The sequence below is a fragment of the Moschus berezovskii genome, chromosome 23, assembly GCF_049115385.1.
Source record: "Moschus berezovskii isolate FMDL1 chromosome 23, NW_MosBer_1.0, whole genome shotgun sequence".
NCBI lineage: Eukaryota > Metazoa > Chordata > Mammalia > Artiodactyla > Moschidae > Moschus > Moschus berezovskii.
The window spans coordinates 19,267,007-19,289,621 of NC_142482.1; the positions used below are offsets into that span (position 1 = coordinate 19,267,007).

Here is a 22,615-nt window from a genome sequence, read left to right on the forward strand (position 1 = left end):
TATGACATCACAGGATTCCTGTTCCCTGGCCTTCTCTTGCTTTCAGCCTCACCCAGAGAGGGAGGGACTAGTGACTATATCGGAGAAGGCAATGGCAAGCCACTCCAGTACTCTTGCCTAGAAAATCCCATGGATGGAGGAGCCTGGTAGGCTGCAGTCCATGGGGTCGCTAAGGGTCGGACACGACTGAGCGACTTCACTTTCACTTTTCACTTTCACACATTGGAGAAGGAAATGGCAACTCACCCCAGTGTTCTTGCCTGGAGAATCCCAGGGACGGGGGACCCTGGTGGGCTTCTGTCTATGGGGTCACACAGAGTCGGACACGACTGAAGTGACACAGCAGCAGCAGCAGAGAGGGAGGGAAGAGAGTGAGGTCAGGGTTTTTATTCCCTTGGCTCGCACCCTGCAAGGTCACCTTAGGCTGGCTGTGTCCCTGGGCTGAAGGGCATCTGCTGGCAAGGAGGGGATTCACCCTCCTCTGGGTCCTGACAGCCCCTCCCATTGTGGGCGGGGGTGGGCTGGTGACGGCTCAGCTGCTGCTACTGTCCTGTCCTCCACCCACTTCCCTGTAAACAGACTCTCCTTGAACTACCCTGGTTGAGGCCCTGAAATAAGTGACATTTGAAAGTGACAATGAAAATCACTTATGTCTTCATTCCCTGCCCCAATCCAGTCTGGCCAGGGGCGCTTAGAAGCCTCGTGTGCAATGGAAAAGAGGGAGAGACAGGGTCAGGAGAGCCAGTGAGTCCTGTCTAAGAGAAGACTCTGAATGTGGGGCCTTTTGCTGCAGCCTCCTGGGGCCAGTCTGGCCAAGAGGTGGCGGGAAGCTCTGTGGCCAGAAGCTTGGCCTCTCTGTTCAGTTCAGTTCAGTTCAGTTCAGTCACTCAGTCGAGTCCGACTCTTTGCGATCCCATGAATCACAGCACACCAGGCCTCTCTGTCTATCACCAACTCCTGGAGTTCACTCAAACTCATGCCCATCGAGTCGGTGATGCCATCCAGCCATCTCATTCTGTCGTCCCCTTCTCCTCCTGCCCCCAATCCCTCCCAGCATCAGAGTCTTTTCCAGTGAGTCAACTCTTCGCATGAGGTGGCCAAAGTACTGGAGTTTCAACTTTAGCATCAGATCAGTCCTTCCAATGAACACCCAGGATTGATCTCCTTTAGAATGGACTGGTTGGATCTCCTTGCAGTCCAAGGGACTCTCAAGAGTCTTCTCCAGCACCACAGTTCAAAAGCATCAATTCTTCAGCGATCAGCTTTCTTCACAGTCCAACTCTCACATCCATACATGACCACTGGAAAAACCATAGCCTTGACTAGATGGACCTTGGTTGGCAAAGTAATGTCTCTGCTTTTTAATGTACTATCTAGGTTGGTCAGAACTTTCCTTCCAAGGAGTAAGCGTCTTTTAATTTCCTGGCTGCAATCAGCATCCGCAGTGATTTTGGAATCCAAAAAAATAAAGTCTGACACTGTTTCCACTGTTTCTCCATCTATTTGTCATGAAGTGATGGGACCAGATGCCATGATCTTTGTTTTCTGAATGTTGAGCTTCAAGCCAACATTTTCACTCTCCTCTTTTACTTCCATCAAGAGACTTTTTAGTTCCTCTCCACTTTCTGCCATAAGGGTGGTGTCATCTGCATATCTGAGGTTATTGATATTTCTCCCAGCAATCTTGATTCCAGCTTGTGCTTCTTCCAGGGCAGAGTTCCTCATGATGTACTCTGCATATAAGTTAAATAAGCAGGGTGACAATATACAGCCTTGACGTACTCCTTTTCCTATTTGGAACCAGTCTGTTGTTCCATGTCCAGTTCTAACTATTTCTTCCTGACCTGCATATAGGTTTCTCAAGAGGCAGGTCAGGTGGTCTGGTATTCCCATCTCTTTCAGAATTTTCCACAGTTTATTGTGATCCACACAGTCAAAGGCTTTGGCATAGTCAATAAAGCAGAAATAGATGTTTTTCTGGAACTCTCTTGCTTTCTCCATGATCCAGCGGATGTTGGCAATTTGATCTCTGGTTCCTCTGCCTTTTCTAAAACCAGCCTGAACATCTGGAAGTTCACGGTTCACGTATTGCTGAAGCCTGGCTTGGATAATTTTGAGCATGACTTTACTAGCGTGTGAGATGAGTGCAATTGTGCGGTAGTTTGAGCATTCTTTGGCATTGCCTTTCTCTGGGATTGGAATGAAAACTGACCTTTCACAGTCCCATGGCCACTGCTGAGTTTTTCAAATTTGCTGGCATATTGAGTGCAGCACTTTCACAGCATCATCTTTCAGGATTTGAAACAGCTCAACTGGAATTCCATCACCTCCACTAGCTTTGTTCATAGTGATGCTTTCCAAGGTCCACTTGACTTCACATTCCAAGATGTCTGGCTCTAGGTGAGTGATCACACCATCGTGATTATCTTGGCCTCTGTGTAGCTGGTGCCAAATCAAATCCCAGAGACACAGTTTTGGGTGAGGTAGAAAAGGATCATTTTATTACTTTGCCAGCCAAAGGGAGACACACCAGGCTTCTGCCTTGAAAAACTGTTGCACCCGGGAGGATTTGATGAGGATTTTTATAAAGGTGGGTCAAAGGTGGGGTCTGTCAAGATTAGGGTGGGAACAAGGCTAGTGAAGTCCTATCCAACTGTTTGTGACCTGTGGACTGTAGCCCCCCAGGTTCCTCTGTCCATGGGATTTTCCAGGCAAGAATACTGGAGCGGGTTGCCATTTCCTTCTCCAGGGGATCTTCCCAACCCAGGGCCGGGTCTCCCACATTGCAGGCAGACTCCTTACCCTCTGAGCCACCAGGGAAGCCTCAGCTCTGGGAACAAGGCTACACTTTTTAAGGACAGGAACACTTCCTTCAACTCTTCTCAGGCAGTCTGTCTCCTAATCTCCTAACCTTCTCAGGTCCCTTTAATCTTGTGGTTTCTTGGCTGCCCCTCCCTTGATGAGCAGCTGTTGGAGGTGGAACTCAGGGTAGGTTTTGGAAGCTGGAGTCTCGCCTACAAGAAACAGGAGACAAGAAGGGCCTCCATGCCTGGAAGCCCCATGGGCACTGCTTGGTTTCAACACCCAGGAGGAATCCCCCAGGCCCTGCTCCAGGGCAGTTTGCGGACTCTTGGGAGTAGCAGGCACTCCAACAAGGTTCCACTCCACCCTCATTTGTCATCTGATCCATCTGATTTTACTTTGGAAACTGAATTACTTGAGAAGATGATCTAAAAATAATTTTCCTAAATGAACAGTGAGATTAGCTATCAATCTCTGTCTGCTCCTTTCCCATGAACATGCACTGAGTAAGGAAGCAAGGAACCTGGAACATGTGGCCCTTAGGAGACACCCTCCTGGGGTGCATTTGATGCTTTAAAAAGCGGGGCAGAGCAGAAATTTATTCTCTCACAGCTAAGAAGCCCGGAAGTCCAAGATCAAGGTGCCGAGAGGACTGGCCTCCTCGGAGACTCTAAAGGGAAATCTGTTCCATGCCTCTCTCCTGGCTTCCGGGGTGTTCCCTTCGTTTTTTCCTTTTACATTTTTTAATTTTTATTAGCTCATAGTTGGCTTGCAGTGTTGTGTTCTTTTCAGGTGGGGGTGCATCTGTTTTTATTCCCATCGTCTTCAAGGGCCCAAAGAGCCTCAAACTTGAGGTCAACACCTTTGACTAAAGTGTTGGTATCTGCCCTCATGGACACAGACGCATGTCTGAGAGTTGGACTAGATGACCCTCAAAGTCAATTCCCAGCTTCCAACTCAGATTTTAAAACAAGACATTGAAGGGAGAGAACCAATCATTGTGCCACTTGTATTAGCTATAATGCAAAAGCCCAGCTCTCTCTCTCTGGCACACACACACTCCCCTTTCTGGCACTCACACAGTCCTGGAGGTGACCCATCATTCTGCCTTCCTTCCAGGCTCCACTCGCTTGCCTGTGTAGCACACACATCCTCCTTTCTCTCCCCTTGTAATCTGGCTTCCTGGATCCCAGGAGGTCTACGTGGTATTTTCTTTTCAGCTTCCCATCTGAAAGAGGACAACCTTCCCTATAAAACAAAACCCAGTAAGATGAGGGCAGAGCAAGCTTGCCTGGGGTCTCCAGAGGGGGACTGGAGGTGCGCTCATTAGCTGCCTCTCTGCCTCCTTCCCCTGGGGTCCTGCCCTTTCATTTCCACTGCGAGACCACACCCACACCCTCCTTTTGCATCTCCTTCATAAACGGCCAAGCATAGACCAAAGCCCCACCCCAGACTAGACTAGAATTTCAGAAGGAATTAGCTTTGTCAAGCAAACAAAAGCAAGAACAGTGAATGGAAAAGTGAAAATGAAAGGATATGGCAAGGCTTCAGACAGCAAGTTCTTAAAGAAAGCTCAGAGCTGGGTAGAGGTGATAGACTATTTACATGATATGCAGGCTGATTAATTAAACGATACATAAAAACTGTTTTCTTTTTTTTTGGCTGCACTGCACAGCATTTGGGATCTCAGTTCCCTGACCAGGGATAGAACCCAAGTCCCCTGAAGTGGAACCTGAAGTCTTAACCACTGCACTGTCAGGGAAGTCCCTATAAAAACCTTTTTTCAATGAAACATAACATTGATAAATTTGTGGGGATTTGTTTCTGAGCCTACATTCACCAATCACAGCACAGAGCACCCTACTGCTTCTACCTTACATAGCCCAGCTCAGAGAAGAGCCATTTTGAACTCAGGAGCATTTTCCTGTCCCATTGACTTTCTGGTGAAACTCCTTCCAGAAGAGGTGCCCTGATCACAAGAATCCTTCTGGGAAAGCATGGACGTAGTGGAAATCAATTCACTGATTAGACAAACCCTGAACACCTACTTTTTTTTTCAATTGAAGCATAGTTGATTTACAATGTTGTGTTAATTTCTGCTGTAAAGCAAAGTGATTCAGTTATACACACACACACGCACACACACACACACATCAGTTCAATTCAGTCACTCAGTCGTGTCTGACTCTTTGCAACCCCATGCACTGCAGCACACCAGGCCTCCCTGTCCATCACCAACTCCCAGGGTTTATATATATGCATCCTTTTTTATATTCTTTTCCATTATGATTTATCACAGGATACTGACTATAGCTCCCTGGGCTGTACAGAAGGACCTTGTTGTTTATCCAATCTGTATACAATAATTTGTATCTGCCAACCCCAAACTCCCAATCCATCCCTCTCACAAGCCCACCTCATGGCAACCATCCATCCATTCTCTGTATCTGTGAGTCTGTTTGTAGATAAGTTCATTTGTATCTTATTTTAGATTCCACATATAGGTGATATCACATGATATTTGTCTTCCTCTTTCTGACTTACTTCACTTAGTAAAATAATCTCTAAGCCCATCCATGTTGCTGCAAATGGAATTGTTTTCTTCTTTTTTTATGCCTGAGCACCTGCCTTGGATATGAAGTCTGTACGCACAGTGCTACCCTCACTGTTCTCCAGGTTCCCCCATCAGGACAGAAGCCATGCAGGGAGGAAGGGACCCAAGGCCACCCACCATGCACCCACACAGACCACCATGGAGACAAGAAGGCAGGAAGATTCCACACACTGTCTGTCTGCTGACCCCTTCCCCCAGCTCATCGGATTCTGATCTTACCATGTTCCTGCACAGACACCCACACATAGACATGTATTCCTTTTTTTCCTTTTTTGGCAGAAGTGCATTCTTAACCACTTGTTCTCTGTCCACAACTTTCTGTTAGACTAAACTCCTCCAGTACTTGTTTTCATTTCTGGTTTCTTTCTAGAATCCAACTCTCATTCCAAAGACAATGCCACCTGGATCCAGCAGGCGTCGCTGTTCACTAGGAATGAGCAGCACCTCTCCAGTTCAGATCAGCTGCTCAGTTGTGTCCGACTCTGGGATTCCATGGACTGCAGCACGCCAGACCTCCCTGTCCATCACTAACTCCTGGAGTTTACCCAAACTTATGTCCATCGAGTCAGTGATGCCATCCAACCATCTCATCCTCTGTCGTCCCCTTCTCCTCCTGCCCTCAATCTTTGCCAGCACCAGGGTCTTTTCCAATGATTCAGTTCTTTGCATCAGGTGAACAAAGTATTGGAGTTTCAGCTTCAACATCAGTCCTTCCAATGAACACTCAAGACATTTCCTTTAGGATGGACTGGTTGGATCTCCTTGCAGTTTGGACTCTAAAGAGTCTTCTCCAACACCACAGTTCAAAAGCATCAATTCTTCGGCACTCAGCTTTCTTAAACCACCTCTCTTCCCCTGTGTGAAATCCAGTCCCAAACGGTGGATGGATGCCCTGTGGGCTCCAGGTGGAGGGAATGGAAGGGGGGATTTGAAGAATGGTGTGTTCGCCAGTAGGAAAGTCCTCAGAATACAGCAGCCTAGTTACTTCCAGCTCAAGCAGACCGACATCCTATAGAGAATTTGCTGTTCGATCTTGGACAAGCTATTTAACCTCTCTGAACCTCACTCTCATCTTGGGAGTCGGAGGCAGACCACCTGCCCCTTACCAGGTGATTGTGGAGCGTAAATAAGATGCAGCATAAAGCACCCAGCCCAGCGCCTACATCGTGACAAGCACTCGAGCTGTGGTCCCTTTCCCATGCTGGTTGTGAAAGGAATAATGGCCCAGAATTCAGATCTGAACTTGAGCTCTGCCCCTTGAACCCTGACTACCTGAGGATCTGTGTCAGAGTTGTGATGAAGATCAAAGGAAACATAGCAATAAAGCACCTGGTAGGAAGCCTGGCCCGGAAAGTAGAGTGACTGCTAACAGCTAACTTCACGGCGGTGGGCTGGCTGGGTACCAGGTAATGTTCTTGGCCAGTTATAAGTATGAACTCATTTAATCCTCATTAAGACCCTTTATGAGTTCAGAAAACTGTTAACCTCCTACTATCTCTGACTCTGTGACTCCCTCCCACCACAGCTTAAAGTCTTCTTATGAATTATCCCTCAGAAATCAGCCCCCAGGTCTGTCGTGTCCGGATGGGAAAAAGTGAGGAAACACTGACTCGTCTGCTCCAGGAGAAGTGAATCAAGCCCAGCCCCTAACTGCCCGCCGTCCCTCCCCAGGACCGCAGGAAAGAGCACGGAAAAAAACAGGATTCCACCAGAGTTTATTCCTCGGAGACAATCAACAGTGACTCACGCCCTCTGTGACACAGAGGGGCCCCCAAGAGGGTCTTTGACCTTCCTCCCCAGACGATATTCAGCCCAGATACGTAGCCCTGGGCTCTGCCGACGGACAGCACCTTGGTTACAGAATATTCTCACCAGGAATGAGTTCCCCCAAGTTACTAAGGTTCGCATAGGGAAGGGAAGGGAAGGGAAAGTCACTCAGTTGTGTCTGACTCTTTGCGACCCCGTGGACTTTAAGTCCATGGAATTCTCCAGGCCAGAATACTGGAGTGGGTAGCCATTCCTTTCTCCAGGGGATCTTCCCAACCCAGAGGTCGAACCCAGGTCTCCCGCATTGCAGGCAGATTCTTAACCAGCTGAGCCACCAGAAAAGCTCTCATATAGGGAAACCTGGCAAATTCAAAGAATTAAATAGAGAAACCGTAGGGTCCAAGAAGACATGGAGGGCTGGAGGAGCTGGAGGGCCCGAGCAGCATCCCCAAGAGTCCGTACCTCCTCCTCATGTGGAGAGAACGTCGTAGGGTTCTGCCTCTATCAATTGTGCTGACCTGCAGAAGAAACAAAAAGGAGATAATAAAGTTTCAAGACAACTTGACCCCATCATTTGTCTCTATAACCATCCATGCCAGAGCCCTTAACACAGTGATGTGGAAAATTCTAGATCATCAAGCACTGAGGAGTTGCTTTCAGACACACTGTTGGGCAGAAGCAGAGGGGGCCAGTGCTCCTCCTTTCTGCTCCTGATCCCCACAGCAGCAGCTTCAATCACACTCAGCCTGATCCCAGTGGACGTGCACCGCCCCCGCCATCAGCACCGGAAATCACTCCCTCTGTCTCCCCCTCCAAGGGACCAGGAGGCACACAGACCAACAAACATTACCTTCTGGATAATTGGACCCCGGGAGGAAAATGTAGCCTAGGAGAAGAAAATATTTGAGTTGAGGACAGTCCTTTTTTTCTTTTAATTTTTGTTAGACTGTAGTTGATTTACGCTGTTGTGTTGGTTTCAGGTGTAAAGCAAAGTGCATCAGTTATACATATACCTATAGCCACTCTTGTCTTAGATTCTTTTCCCATCTAGGCCACTGCAGAGTACTGAGAAGTTTTCTGTGCTATGCAGCAGGTTCCTATTAGTGATCTATTTTATCCATAGCAGTGTGTAGATGTCAATCCCCATCTCTCAGTTGATCCCTCCCGCCCAGGACGGGCCTGGTGGATGAAAGTCTCCTCCACGGCAATGGGGGAACCAGTCACAAACACACAGCGAGCAGAGGCTGGGACTGATGTTTCAGGAGGCTCACTCACCCGAAGAGGCGGCTCTCCGCCAGCCGAGCAGACCGAAAATGAAGACAATGAGGCCCAGGACAAGCGTTACCAGAGACACAGAAACCTTCACCGTCTGCGCAGGCGACAGCCCAGGAGCTGCGGAAACAGGAACTGACCTGCAACCGATTCCCAGAGCTGGTCGCCAGAGCCCGTTCGCTGACTGCGACCTCTGCCCAGAGGTTCAGAGGTGCTCATCCAGGGCCCAGGGCTCACACCAATCCAGGCCCGAGCAAGTGGCCTTTCCTCAAAACCCCTGTCCTGTGGGTCTGTTCCTGTAGGTCCCTGAGGAACCCCTCTCCCCAGGTTCGGACCCCGGCTTCCAGATGCTCTCTGAGACCGTGGGGGCCCTCCAGGCTTCCTGTTTTCTTTCTTCACCCCAAAGGCACCCTGACCGAAGAATGAAGGGCCCCCCCACACCTCTCTTCACTTGCCTGTGGTGACAATACTTGCTCCCTTGACCGCTTTATTCTAGCATTTTCCCATTAAATTGTCTTTCCACCTTTCCTTTCTGCAATTCCTTGTATCCGAGGGCTTAGGTGTCTCTACCTGTCCACTTTCAGATTGGCCATGGGTCCTTCCCAGAACCTGTCTCTGCCCCACCCCACATCCTGAAGCTGGTCCTTGTCTGAATCCTGTCCCCCTCCCAAATTCCTTTCCTTTAACTACTTCCAGTCCTGGGGTTCATACAGCGATGATTGGCTTGACGCGGTAGCCCCAAGCGTGCACATCAAAGCATCTGTCAGCCCTGGCTTCCCCTCTGACACCAAGAGGCTCCTCGCTCTCCTGCGATCTTTATTTCTCCAGTTCCCATCCCTGACCTGACAATGGAACAGTGGAAAGCTGAAGATTCTAGAATATTGCATCACAATTTGGGGTTCTGAAAATATGGTTACCAAATCGACATCCTCTTTTCAGGACAATCAGGCTCCCCTCCCACCTTCCAACAAGCGCAGAACACCAACCACAGCACCATAGCAACAGCAAGGATGATTAACTCTTTCTGTCCCCGAATCCCTGGCCCCAGCTCTGGTTGAGGACTCTCCAGGAGTTCCTCCAGACTCACTCATTCTCAGCACCCCCCTCTCTTTCCTGCACCGTGGACCTCACTACAGCTTCTTCCCTCTGACAAAGTATCGGTGTTCCTTTTCAAACACCCACTTGCAGTGGCCCTCTGCTTTTTTTGTTGTTGTCGGCCACGCTACAGCAACATGTGGGGGGGTTTCAGTTCCCCGACCAGGGATCAAACCTGGCCCCCCTGCAAGTGGAAGCGAAGAATCTTAGCCGCTGAACTGCCAGGGAATTCCAGTAGCTCTCTGCTTTGATACTAATTCCTCCCGCCTGCTACACACTTACTCCAGTCCTGAAGGATGAGTTCAGGAGCCCCAATGTGCTCTACCACACAGGTGTAGGTGTCCCCAGAAGAGGGGGTTGTGGCCAAATGGGAGACAGTCTGGTACGTCCAGTCTCCATTGGGCTGGACGATCCTCTGGGCCCTGCCATGAGGAAGGACCTCCTGCCCGTTCCTCCTCCACATGATGGTCACGTCCGCCGGGTAGAAGCCCCACGCGTAGCAAGCCAGCATCACAGACTCCCTCGTGTTAAAAGGAGTGGTTTTGGCTACCTGCACGGTTGGCGGTCCTACACAGGAGGAAAAAAGTCATGAAGGAGGGCACCACCCTGGCTTTTCCTCCAACCTGGTTTCTTTCCTACTTCAATACTTCTTGGATTTTGCCAACCCACCCTCCCCACCCTCATCCTAGGCCTGCACACATCCCTTTGAAAACGAGAAGTTGGAATATATTCCCCTGTACTCTTTCCTGTCTCCCACTCCATCCCTGCTCCTTCCTTTCTTATTCCTCCAAATTCCTGTTTGATCACCACAAGTGGAAGCTGGGGCTGAACTGCAAGCTGTTTCAGAAGGCATTGTATTCATTGCAAGTACATAAAAGCAAATTGTCATCCAGACTTAACAGGTGGGGGTGAGCAAAAGTAGGAAAACACCCTGTCCTCAAATCTCATTGAACAGATTAACTCGGTAAAGAAAGTATTTTTTTCCTTGAAGAGTTTAAGGCATGTGTGCGTGCTCAGTCATGTCTGACTCTTTGCAAACTCATGGACTGTAGCCTGCCAGTTTCCTCTGTCCATGGGATTTCCCAGACAAGAATACTGGAGTGGGTTGCCATTTCCTACACCAGGGGATCTTCCTGATCCAGGGATTGAACCCCTATCTCCTGAGTCTCCTGCACTGGCAGGCAGATTCTTTACCACTGTGCCATCTGGGAAGCCTGAATAATTAGGAAGCAAGACTAATTCAGGACTAACTCTTAAATTTGGATGAGGGTGGACTCAATTCTTCAGATCATTCATTTTGCCATCTGTTAGTAATTTATTTTTCTAGGTGACCCTTCAGCTTGCTTGGGTGTCTTTCAAATAAAATCCTCAATAAAAACCCAAGATACTGTGTTAAAATGCAGATTCCCTAGCCTGCATCCCTGGATATTTTTATTCAACGGATTTGCAGTAGCTCTCAAGGACTTGCATTTTTATGTTTTTATTTTAAATTTATTTCTGTTTTTGTTTTTGGCTGTTCCACACAGCTTTCAGGATCCTAGTTCCCTGCCCAGGGATTGAACCTGTGCCCCCTGCAGTGGAAGCACTGATTCTTGACCACTGGACCACCAGGGAAGTCCCAGGATTTGCATTTTTGAAAAGCACCTTCCCCAGGCAATTCTGAGAAATGATATCTTGAGACACAATACTTTTTAATACAGAGATCGTCAAGTTTGGGTTTTTTCTTTTTTTTTTTTTATTTACCAATCTCAAGTCATTCTCTATGCAAGTGATTAGGGAGAGAGTTTTCTTCCCTTGTGGCTCAGCTGGTAAAGAATCCGCCTGCAACGTGGGAGAGCTGGGTTCGACCCCTGGGTTGGGAAGATCCCCTGGAGCAGGGAAAGGCTACCCACTCCGGTATTCTGGCCTGGAGGATTCCATGGACTGTACAGTCCATGGGGTCACAAAGAGCTGGACGCGACTGAGCAACTTTTACTTTGCTTCAGAATTCCCTGGGAGGCTTTCCAAATTGTACCATGCCTGGGCCCATCTTAGACCCAGGACACCAGAACCTGGGATACAGAGGCACAACATTTTGGGGAAAGCTATTCTGGTTATTCTGACAGTTCAACCCCTGGCTGAACTTGAATCTGTCTCCTGAGATGCCCTGAATCGAAGGAAAACATTTTTATTCTCCCTGCAAAAGCTCCTTGCCTGCTCAAACATCACCGCCCCGTTTGCATCCCAGCCCCACCCCTGCCAACCCCCTTGTTTCCCTCTCTTTCTCCATCACAGGTCCTTCCATTTTTCTGCTTGTTTTTTGCCCACATCTCAAACCCCCCATCAATGGAGGGAGCCTTCGCGACCTCCTCTCTCTCCTTACGTGTCCTGTGGGTCAGAGAGCTCCAGAAGGGCTGGGTCTGCGCGGCACAGTTCTGCAGACCATTGGACAAACGCTGGATCAGAACATCCTGACTGTTGAGGAACTGTGAGAGGTACTTGGCCAAGCCGTTCAGCACCCCAAATTCACGAGGAACCATACTGGCCTGCAGGGGATCCCAGCAGGTCAGCAAATCCTTGTTGAAGGAGATGCAATACGTGAACTCTTTTGGATTCCCATCATCATCCAACAGACAGGTGCTTTCCACGTGTGCCACAAAGCCACCTGCTGGAAGCAGAGAAAGAGGGCAGCTCAGAGTCCTCTGCAGGAGCCCAAGCCTCAGTTACACCTGGTGAGGAGGGTGCAGGTTTCCTGCCTGAGGCAGCATCTGCTCACAAGCTCGTGAACAGGAGTCTCTGCAAGTCCTGATTCAGGGACTAGGTGATCCTAACAGAGAAGTCCCTAGCTCCCATTTCCTCTTTACATAAGACTCAGCATGGAGACACAAGTGATGCAAAATTATCTGCATGTTTAAACACAACAATTTACCCAGGATTAAGACTTTCAGTAAGGCCAATAACTGAGTAAGAAAAGGGGTCAAAGGAAAGAGTCAGGCTTGTTCTGTACTGGATACATTATGAAATATCCATGCCATGTGTGTATCTGGACTACTTGCCGTGTGCCAGACACCACGCGAGGAACTGGGGACGCAGCAGTTATCAACAGGGCAGTTATCACCTTTGCCTACAATCCAGCAAGAGATATCTGTTATACAAATAATTACACAGCTTAATTACATTAAATTTGCTACACGGATGAACAAGTTTCTACTATGTAGCTCTGGCAGCTACAGTAATATCCTGGGATAAACCAAAATGGAAAAGGTTATAAAAAAGAACTATACATGTGCGTAACTGAGTCGCTTTGCTCAGCAGAAATTAACACAATATTGTAAATCAACTATACTTCAATTTGAAAATATAAATTCAAATCATTGCTACAAAGCTACAGTACAAAGTGCTGTGGGAGTATATAATAGGGAGACAGACTGCTTTGGGGTATCCGAATCCAATAGCAAAACAGAACCCCCCAATCCAAAGGGAGCAGAGGAAGGGAGAGTCCTTACCTGCTCCAGTGCAGCCCAGGCTGAGGCCCAGCAGCAGCGGCAGGAGGACAGTCATGCTTTGCTCTGGGGAGACACGGGGAGTTCGGTCCCCTGGACCAGCTCTTCCAGGGGCCCTGGGTCTTTGTCTACCCCAGAAGTCCCAGCCTGGGTAGAGGATCTGCAAACACTAAGTGGGAATGTGGTATTGCCCGCGCCCCTTGATGCTCACAATTTGGGGATACTAAGGCCCCAGATACTAAACCTGTTCCTTGCCAGATCATCTGAGCTCCCAAACTGAAAATTGTCAGATTGCCTAGGTAGGCGGGGACAAGAATAGAGACAAATCATTGAGCATCTTAGCCCAGCATCATCAGTTACCAGGTAGATCTCATCCTGCCCTGGGCTTTTAGCAACTGGTCTCTTGCTGTCCCACAAAACAACCAGTCTGTGGGTGGATTTCCCATGGAGAAGGAAATGGCAACCTGCTCCAGTACTCTTGCCTGAAGAATTCCTTGCACAGAGGAGCCTGGTGGGCTACAGTCCTTGGAGTTGCAGAGTTGGACACGACTGAGCAACTCATACACACACACACACACACACACACACAGGTAGATTTCCCTAGATTGGTGGACAGAATAAACCCTGTATTCCCAGGACATATGCAGCCTAGACTGCCCACTGGTCTAACTGTGTTCTCCCAAGGTCTCCCCAGATACTGAGACAAGGTAACCTCTCTTGCTCCTTTAAGGAAAGTTACTAAGGAACTTAACCCTTGATTACATAACCCGTGGTCTGTCCTGTCACCCAGGAAACAGGTGGACAAGGGGCCCTTCTGAGGGATGTGGTAGATACAGGGTTGCTAAGAGTGCAGTTGTCTGGCCTCAAAGCAAGATGGCAGAATAAAAGGCGCTGTTCATAAGAGCTCAGGGCCACAGTCCTGAACTATCCCTCCCTGGGCTCCCATTGCTTCTTCCGTTCTAGCCAGACGAGCTTCATTTTCCCCTTTCTGCTTCCTGGAGCCAGGACACTGGTCCTCCTATCCTTTGAAGCATCTCAGGGCAGACCACTGGGCAACTCCACTAATCCGCTGGATAAATAGCTGGTCATGAGCCAGTGCCCAAAGTTCACTTGTCTCCCCCAAACTCAAAACTCTCCTGTGTGTTTCCCTGACAGGTCCCATCTATCTTGGGGCAGGCCCTCCTCGCATTGTGAAACCACTAGAAAAATGAGATAAAAGCTCCCTGTTCTTCTTCCCCAGGAAGACAAACTTCACATAGCAATTCATTCTCACCTGTGACCTATACAACTGGTAGATTTTTCCATTACAAATGTAAAACCCTCAGTTGACTTCCCTGTGGTCCCCACCAGGCTTCTGGGCTGCCTCTCCCCACCTTGGTTCCTGAAAGCTCTTGAACTTGACTAAACAAAAGAGGATGAGGAGGGAACCCCTTAACACTACACTTACCCGTCCTCCCTCCAAGTCCCTGACTCCAAGAGAATATGATATTTCTGAAGAAAAAAGGAAAGGGGAAAGTATATCCCCCAAATGAAAATATAGATGAATATCAGGAACCAAAGACTTGTTTTGTGAAATTAGTTGAGCTTCACTGATGCTCTGACCATGTTTTCCTACCACCCCCGCCCTCAACCCCACCTGGTTACAAGATTGTTCTGCACTTGAACTTCTCTAATCAGCCGTGAAGGGGGTTGAATGAACCAAAAACGGAGGAGGGAGGGAGTCCAAAATGTGTTGAGCTTCTACTTTGTGGCAGATACTATGAGATCCACACTATTTCATTTAATATTAAAAGTCCTGTTAATGGTCCTTTTTACAGTTTGAAAAACAAGTTGAAGATTCACACCAAAGGTTTCAAGGTACACACACGCACACACATTTGAGTGTGCCTACACACTCACTGTCCTAGGACCAAGATGGCCACATAGAGGTAGCTTGTGGTGGCCTCCGCTGAGACAAGGAAAAAGGGAAGGGCCACCCCATCCCTCTGAGTCATATCTTTCCAATGCTCAGAGTTCCTCCCACTCTGAACCAGCCTCTTCTACTTTCTCTTTCAACAGTCTCAGAACTGTGTGAGTTCTCCTCCACACATATTCACTTCCCCTTTGAAAGTCTCTCCTCCACCGCCAGGTAGTGGTGAGCCTAACCTTAGGAATCAGGTCTTGGGATCTTTATCAAGGTCTCCAAAGCCTGCCTAGAACCGGAATGCTCGCTGCATAGCCCTCTGCCAGCTCTTGGAGGCTCGGCGAGCTCCCTCTCGTGCCTGGGTCTCTGCTCAGGCAGCCAAAGGAGATATGAAACCTTTCATAAGGCAGCAACAGGAAACGCAGGCAATTTCACTTCTCTATTAATGAGAAGATTGAAGGTGGTTTTAGAATTAAGCTGGACAGAAAAATGCAGAGACCTGTGCTCAGCGAGGTGGTTTCTTCCTTCCCTTTTTCCTCTTAACTCTTCTTTTTTTTGTTGTTACACACATAGCTCTGTCCCCCACTTCTAGTCAACTCCAAAGAATATTTCAACTGTCTTGAGCATTGTTGATAATTCAGTTCAGTTCAGTTGCTCAGTCATGTCCAACTCTTTGCGACCCCATGAATCACAGCACACCAGGCCTCCCTGTCCATCACCAACTCCCAGAGTTCACTCAAACTCATGTCCATCGAGTTGGTGATGCCATCCAACCATCTCATCCTCTGTCGTCCCCTTCTCCTCCTGCCTTCATTCTTTCCCAGCATCAGGGTCTTTTCTAATGAGTCAGTTCTTCGCATCAGGTGGCCAAAGTATTGAAGTTTCAGCCTCAGCATCAGTCCTTCCAATGAATATTCAGGACTGATTTCCTTAGGTTGGACTGGTTGGATCTCCTTGTAATCCAAGGGACTCTCAAGAGTCTTCTCCAACGTCACAGTTCAAAAGCATCAATTCTTGGGCACTCATCTTTCTTTATAGTCCAACTCTCACATCTATACATGACCACTGGAAAAGCTATAGCTTTGACTAGACGGACCTTTGTCGGTAAAGTAATGTCTCTGCTTTTTAATATGCTTTCTAGGTTGGTCATAGCTTTTCTTCCAAGGAGCAAGTGTCTTTTAATTTCATGGCTGCAGTCACCATCTGCAGTGATTTTGGAGCCCGAGAGAATAAAGTCTGCCACTGTTTCCATTGTTTCCCCATCTATTTGCCATGAAGTGATAGGACTGGATGCCAAGATCTTAGTTTTTTGAATGTTGAGTTTTAAGCCAACCTTTTCACTCTTGTCTTTCACTTTCATCAAGAGGCTCTTTAGTTCCTCTTCGTTTTCTGCCATAAGGATGGTGTCATCTGCATATCTGAGGTTATTGAGATTTCTCCCAGCAATCTTGATTCCAGCTTGTGGTTCATCCAGCCAGGCATTTTGCATAATGTACTCTGCATATAAGTTAAATAAGCAGGGTGACAATATACAGCCTTGACGTACTCCTTTCCCAATTCAGAACCAGTCTGTTGTTCCATGTCCAATTCTAACTGTTGCTTCTTGACTTGCATACAGATTTCTCAGGAGGCAGGTCAGGTGGTCTAGTATTCCCATCTCTTGAATTTTCCACAGTTTGTTGTGATCCACACAGTCAAAGGCTTTGGCATAGTCAATAAAGCAGAAGCAGATGTTTTTCTGGAACTCTCTTGCTTTTTTGATGATCCAACGAATGGTAATCTGTTTCGATGATCCAGCGTTGGTAATCCATTTTGAATTACCAACGGATGTTGGTAATCCATTTTGAATTACCAACGGATGCTGGTAATTTGATCTCTGGTTTCTGTGCTTTTCCTAAATCAAGCTTGAACATCTGGAAGTTCATGATTCACGTACTGTTGAAGCCTGGCTTGGAGAATTTTGAGCACTACTTTGCTAGTGTGTGAGATGAGTGCAATTGTGCGGTAGTCTGAACATTCTTTGGCGTTGCCTTTTTTTGGGACTGGAGTGAAACTGACCTCTTCCAGTCCTGTAGCTGTTGGTGATTGGATGACCATTTATGTAGCACCCAGGATTGACATTAGGGAACCCCAGGCAGCTTCTCTTGTCTTGTCCTCTGTATTCATTTATTTGTTGGCTATACGTGGTCTTCATTGCTGCTCATGGACTTTCTCTAGCTGTGGTGTAAGGACTTCTTGTTGCAGTGGCTTCTCTTGTTGCAGAGCATGGTCTATAGGGCTCGTGGACTTCAATAGTTCTGGTGCACAGGCTTAGTTTTCCTGTGGCTTGTAGGATCTTCCTGAACTAGAGCTCGGACCTGTGTCCCCTGCACTGGCAGGTGGATTCTCAACCACTGTGGCACCAGGGAAGTCCCTGTCCCTCTTTAACTGCCACTACAGAAGAGCCCAAAGAGTGAGTCCCCTCCTTGCCCACTGCCTCTTCCACAAACCTAGCCACCATGGCCAGAAGTGGACTAACTACAGTGTGTATGTGCAAAGCATTATACGGACTCCCAAGACCTAGGAGATGTGGCCTCTGCCTCCATGTCGTTCACTTGCAGGTCGGTTGGAGAGTAAGAAGAAACATCTAGAAAGAGAAGAGTTTTTGTTAAAGCAGGCAAGCAATCTGGAGAGTGGACTTAACAGAGAAAAGAGAAGTCATTGTGGGTTTGATGCACAGGAAGTCCTCTCCATTGAGTAGGCCTGGAAGTGGGCTGCATTCATATCAGAGAAGAGGAAGGCAGTTGGTGTATAACCGCACAAGCTTGGAAACGTAAGTTTCATTTGAGGGTCTACCAGCCACCTGGACTGGCGAAAACAAAAACAACAACAATGACATCATTGGCACATTGAAGAAATTCACTAATGTGGTCTTCTGCTTTTTTCGAGAGGTTGGCCATAACAATGAGGCTCTTCTAGGTACTTCCTAGTGTACGTACACAGGCTCCTCTTCTGGACAGGTGGTTTTAACTTAAGCCTCCATTTTATAAAGTCAAAAGTTGTTCAACCCATCCAACATCTGTAATTGAAAACCAGGAGTGTAAGATCACATTTGTGACTTCCTTCAATGTCTTCTCAGAACTACACACTTCTGCATTGGGTCCGGATTACATGACTTCCCAGTCTGGTCAGCTTCACGTCCACCCACTTGCCTTCTTGCCTCTTCTCACTCTCCATCTTCTATCAGGATTCACTACTCTAGACCCTGACCTTTAGGTTACAGTCGCTATAACTAGTTCAACATCTTTCCATCCTGCAGCCAGATTACTTGAACTACTAGCATATATTTTACCTGACTTGCCACCACAAGTTTTTTTTTAAAAATATTTAATTTATTTGACTGAGCCAGGACTTAGTTGCAGCATGTAAGATCTTTAGTTGTGGCATGTTGGATCTTATTCCCTGACCAGGGATCAGACTCAGGCTCCCTGCATTGGGAACATGGAGACTTAGACACTGGACCCCCGGGGAAGTCCTGCCACCACCACTCTTGAATCATGTTATTACCTCCCCATCTTAACTATGAGAAAATGGAGGCAGAGGGAGGTTAGTGACTGCTCAGCTTTACCCAGATGCTGGGTAATAGCACAATGACTTGAACTCAGGATTTATGATTCAAAATCCTACGCTATAATAATATCTTAAAAAAGTGAAAGTATTAGTCATTCAATCCTGTCTGACTCTTTGCAATGCCATGGATTGTAGCCAGGCTTCTCTGTCCATGGAATTCTCCAGGCAAGAACACTGGAGTGGGTAGCCATTTCCTTCTCCAGGGAATCTCCCTGACCCAGGGATCAAACCCAGGTTTCCTGCATTAGAGACAGATTCTTCACCATCTGAGCCACCAGGGAAGCCCCATAATAATATCTTAATAATCAGAAAATAATTGAAAATTGCCAACCATTTATAATAGGAATTTTCAAACCATAATATATTTATATATTTAGAAATTAACATACAAAAGTATAAGAACTTTATGGAATAAAAGGAAAACTTTATTAAAGTACATAAATGAAGACCTCAAGAAGTGAAGAGACATACTATTATTCATGGATGAGGCATCCTATCACAATGAAGAGGTCAGGCTCCCCCCGTGATTCTAACCAAAATCAAAGCAGAATTTGGGGAGAATTTGACAAACTGATTCTAAAATATATATATGATAATAAAGTCCATGAGAATCTTAGACAAGTTTGATAAAGAAGAGCATAATGTAATTTTCTGGGAAGTGAGGTGGCAAAGAAATGGAAACTAGCACTGTCAAATATGAAAATATTTTTTAAAAGCCTAATAATTTAAGCATGTTTAGGTGAACAAGGAACTGACAAACCAACTGAACAGAATAATTCAGGGACAAATCCATGCATATGGACGAATTTGGCATAAAACTCCTGGGAATAAATCAAATAGTTTCTAAATGGCATTAATGTCAATTCAGTGTTTGGAGGAAAAGAACTTGCAGACATACTTACACCATATGCAAAGGTTCCAGATCAGTAAAGATTCAGATGTGAGAGGAGAACAAACACTAACAGAAGAAGGCTTCGTGCAATGTCATAGATGGCCAGATAGATACAAAGCAAAGCATTCTCACCCAAAATCATTCATCAGAAAAGAGAATTACCTTCAATATAAGTCCTTAAGTTTCCCCTTCCCAAATTATGGCCACTCTTTCAAAGTTCTTTGGAGAAGATACATTATTCTAAAATGATTTCAATTAATAAGTATGTGAGGAGCCTGCATACTGTTTTCCACAGTGGCTTAACCAACTTCCATTCCTACCAATATTGCATAAGGATTCAGCAACAGTATAGAAGTTCCTCAAAAAAATAAAAATGGAACTACCACATGATCTAGCAATTCCACTTCTAGGTCTTTATTCAAAGAAAACAAAAGCATTAATTCAAATATATATATATATATACCCCCATGTTCACTGCAGCATTATTCCACAATATGGAAACAACCTAATTGTCCATCAGTGAATGAAAGAATAAAGAAATTGTCGTGTGTTCATATAATGGGATATTATTCAGTCATAAAAAATAAAATGTTGCCATTTTCAACAACATGGATGAACCTCAAGGGCTTTATGTGAAATGAAATAAGTTGGAGAAAGAAAAATACCATATAATCTCTTTTTTATGTGGAATAATAATAATAATAAAGCTTATAGAAACTGAAGAGAACAAATTTGTGGGTGCCAGGGACAGGGGCCAGGAAGCGGGAGAAAAGAACAAACTGGTTTTGGTGGGGCCTTTTAGTTTAAATAAATTGATTTATTTTTAAATCAATCAATCAAATAATTTATAAACCATTAGCATAATCAAAAATAAATACATGAGAAGAATTAGAATAAAAATTATTTTATGGAACATGAAAGTGGAAACAGCAATGTGTTAAAATACTGTGTTATAAATTATGTGATTTTAAACTTGTGAGTAACTAAATAAAAGTAGTTAGCAGACGTTTGACTATTTGCCTATAACTTCTATATACCTAAAGCTTTATATTTTGAAACTGGTCAAAAATTTTTTAAAATATTCTCACTGAGAATATGGAGACTCACCTTATCACTTTATGTTCCAGCAAAAATTATAACTTTACTACCTTGGGTTTGGAAAGAATTTCTTAAGATTATGAAACCACAAACCATATGGGGTTTTGTTTTGTTTTAAGGTTTTGGTCACATCACGTGTATGTGGTATCTTACTTTGCTGACCAGGAATTAAACCAGTGCTTTCTCCATTGGAAGCATGGAGTCTTAACCACTGGACCCCCAGGGATTTCCCACCATATGGGTTTTGATCATGAAAATGAAATCATTCTATTTAGGGAAGGAACCATATACAAACTTAACTGATGAGCAGCAAAGTGGAAGAAGGCACTTACAGTATTTATATGCTGACATAGGATTACTACATGGGATATATCAAAACCCCCTTCCCCACAGTCACATGATAAAACCATTTTTAAGATAGACGAACAATATAAATCAGCAATTCACACAGAGAGAAACCTAGGAGATGATGTCCAGCCTCACTAGTAAGGCAAAAAAAGCAAATTAAAACATGAGACCACTTGACACCCACTGAATTGCCAACATTTGAAAGTCAAATAATTTCAAGTGTTAGTGACAATAAAGGAAAGTGAGAGTTGGTGGGCGTGTAAACTGTTTATGGTCCCTGAATCACTGAAATGACAAAGTAGTTGTGTGAAAAAACTAACACATGAACCAAGACAGCATAGCCATGAGAGCAGAGTCTGGCCTGAGTGTATCAAGTCTTGGAAGAGTTCAGTCAAGGTCAGTTAGGGCTGGAAGATGAGGAATAGGTTCACGGAGGCACTAAATTTTTTATTAGAAGGGGGACATCAGATGAGAGAGGGTCTGCAAGGCTCCTTGAATATTATGTGACAGTATCACAGAATGCTTGATCAGAGAGCATCTAACTTAAGCCCACCGCTTTACAGATGAGGAGTTTGAGGCCCAGAGAGAGGGTGTGACTTGTCTAAGGCCACACAGTGTAGTTTAAAAAAGTTTGGAAATTTTCTGGTGGTCCAGTGGTTTTCAACTCTGCACTTTCACTGCCAAGGGCCCAGGTTCACTCCTGGTTGGGGAACTAAGATCCCATAAGCCAAGAGGTGCAGCCAAAAAAATACTCACAGAGAAATAAATAAAAGCAGTTTTAAGGCTTGAGTGGCAGGAATTTTCTGGATAGGTTGGAAAATGGAGAGAGAGAAATCAAGAACTAGAAAGCAACAAGGGACAGATACAAAATGGTAAAGTGAAAGAAAAAGATCTCAAAGAGAGAACATATAATACTTACAGGTAGATTCAAAGTTGTTTCCAGAAAAGAAGTTAATGATGCTGCTGAATTCCCCAGTGAAAATCTTTGCTAAGTTACAAGCACTTTTTCTACGTGCCAAGCACTTTTCTAAGCATTCTGCAAGATATTAATTTATTTAGGCTTCATAGCAACCTTATTCAGGGAGGCACCACTGCTATCATCCTTTTACAGAAAATGACGCCAAGATACAGAGAGGCTGAGGAACTCATCCAAGGGCACACTGCTACCGTCATGACTGAATCCCCAGTGGTCTGGTTCTGCACCCCATATTCTTAACCAGTACACATGCTGCTCTTAGAAATAAGATGGTTCAGAGGAGGTGCCAGGTCCTCGGAAGAAGTGAATATTTTCCCTTAGATTCTGATACAATGCAGAAAACAGAGACTCTTGCACCAATACCAAAATAATTTCACTTTTCACCTTAATGCCAGTCCCTCCTTCAAAGCAACTCCCAGACCTCGAGAAAAGCAAGAAACAAAGTGCAGACAAAGGAAGTTACCACCACGGGTCATGTGCCCCCAACACACCACCACCATCCACCCAAGGCAGCAGCAGCATAGTTCTCCCTGGACAGTCCCTTCAGGCCACAGAACAGGTCATCTGAGAGGACACATGAACTCTGGGCCCTTCCAGGCTGTTCACACTTCACCTCAGTGATTTTTGATTACACTGTTTTCACAAAACTGAGATGACTGAGTTAGAATAGCATCTGAAGTCTTATTTTTTCCACTTTGAAGCTCTTGTTTTCCCAGCTATGGTGAAGGTTGAAGGCAGTTATATATTCCTTAAGGCA

The 22,615-nt window shown here is 45.9% G+C and overlaps 1 protein-coding gene across 3 annotated transcripts; it reads right to left on the reverse strand.

Moving 5' to 3' along the window:
• Positions 1–7,114: 7,114 nt before the first annotated feature.
• On the reverse strand, positions 7,115–13,305 carry LOC129543236 (HLA class II histocompatibility antigen, DM beta chain). 3 transcript variants are annotated; one of them, XM_055406282.2, is made up of 7 exons: positions 13,036–13,304; positions 11,913–12,197; positions 9,833–10,117; positions 8,459–8,575; positions 8,034–8,069; positions 7,646–7,701; positions 7,115–7,543 (listed from the first exon to the last, which is right to left on the reverse strand). In XM_055406282.2, the coding sequence occupies exons 1-6, from the start codon at positions 13,088–13,090 to the stop codon at positions 7,688–7,690; spliced, it is 792 nt and encodes a 263-aa protein (XP_055262257.1). In that variant the 5' UTR covers positions 13,091–13,304; the 3' UTR covers positions 7,115–7,543; positions 7,646–7,687. The 3 variants fall into 3 exon arrangements, with proteins under 3 accessions (XP_055262257.1, XP_055262258.1, XP_055262256.1); XM_055406283.2 differs by having other exon boundaries at positions 7,115–7,701; positions 11,913–12,194; positions 13,036–13,305; XM_055406281.2 differs by having other exon boundaries at positions 7,115–7,701.
• Positions 13,306–22,615: the final 9,310 nt, after the last annotated feature.

Bases quoted from the DNA above. Each gene is read 5' to 3' on its own strand.
- LOC129543236 (XM_055406282.2), bottom strand. From the start codon at position 13,090: ATGACTGTCCTCCTGCCGCTGCTGCTGGGCCTCAGCCTGGGCTGCACT. The intron at 12,198-13,035 runs GTAAGGACTCTC...CTCTGCTTCCAG, and splicing joins CCTGGGCTGCACTGGAGCAG to CAGGTGGCTTTGTGGCACAC. The intron at 10,118-11,912 runs GTAAGGAGAGAG...CCTCCTGTGTAG, and splicing joins CTCTCTGACCCACAGGACAC to GACCGCCAACCGTGCAGGTA.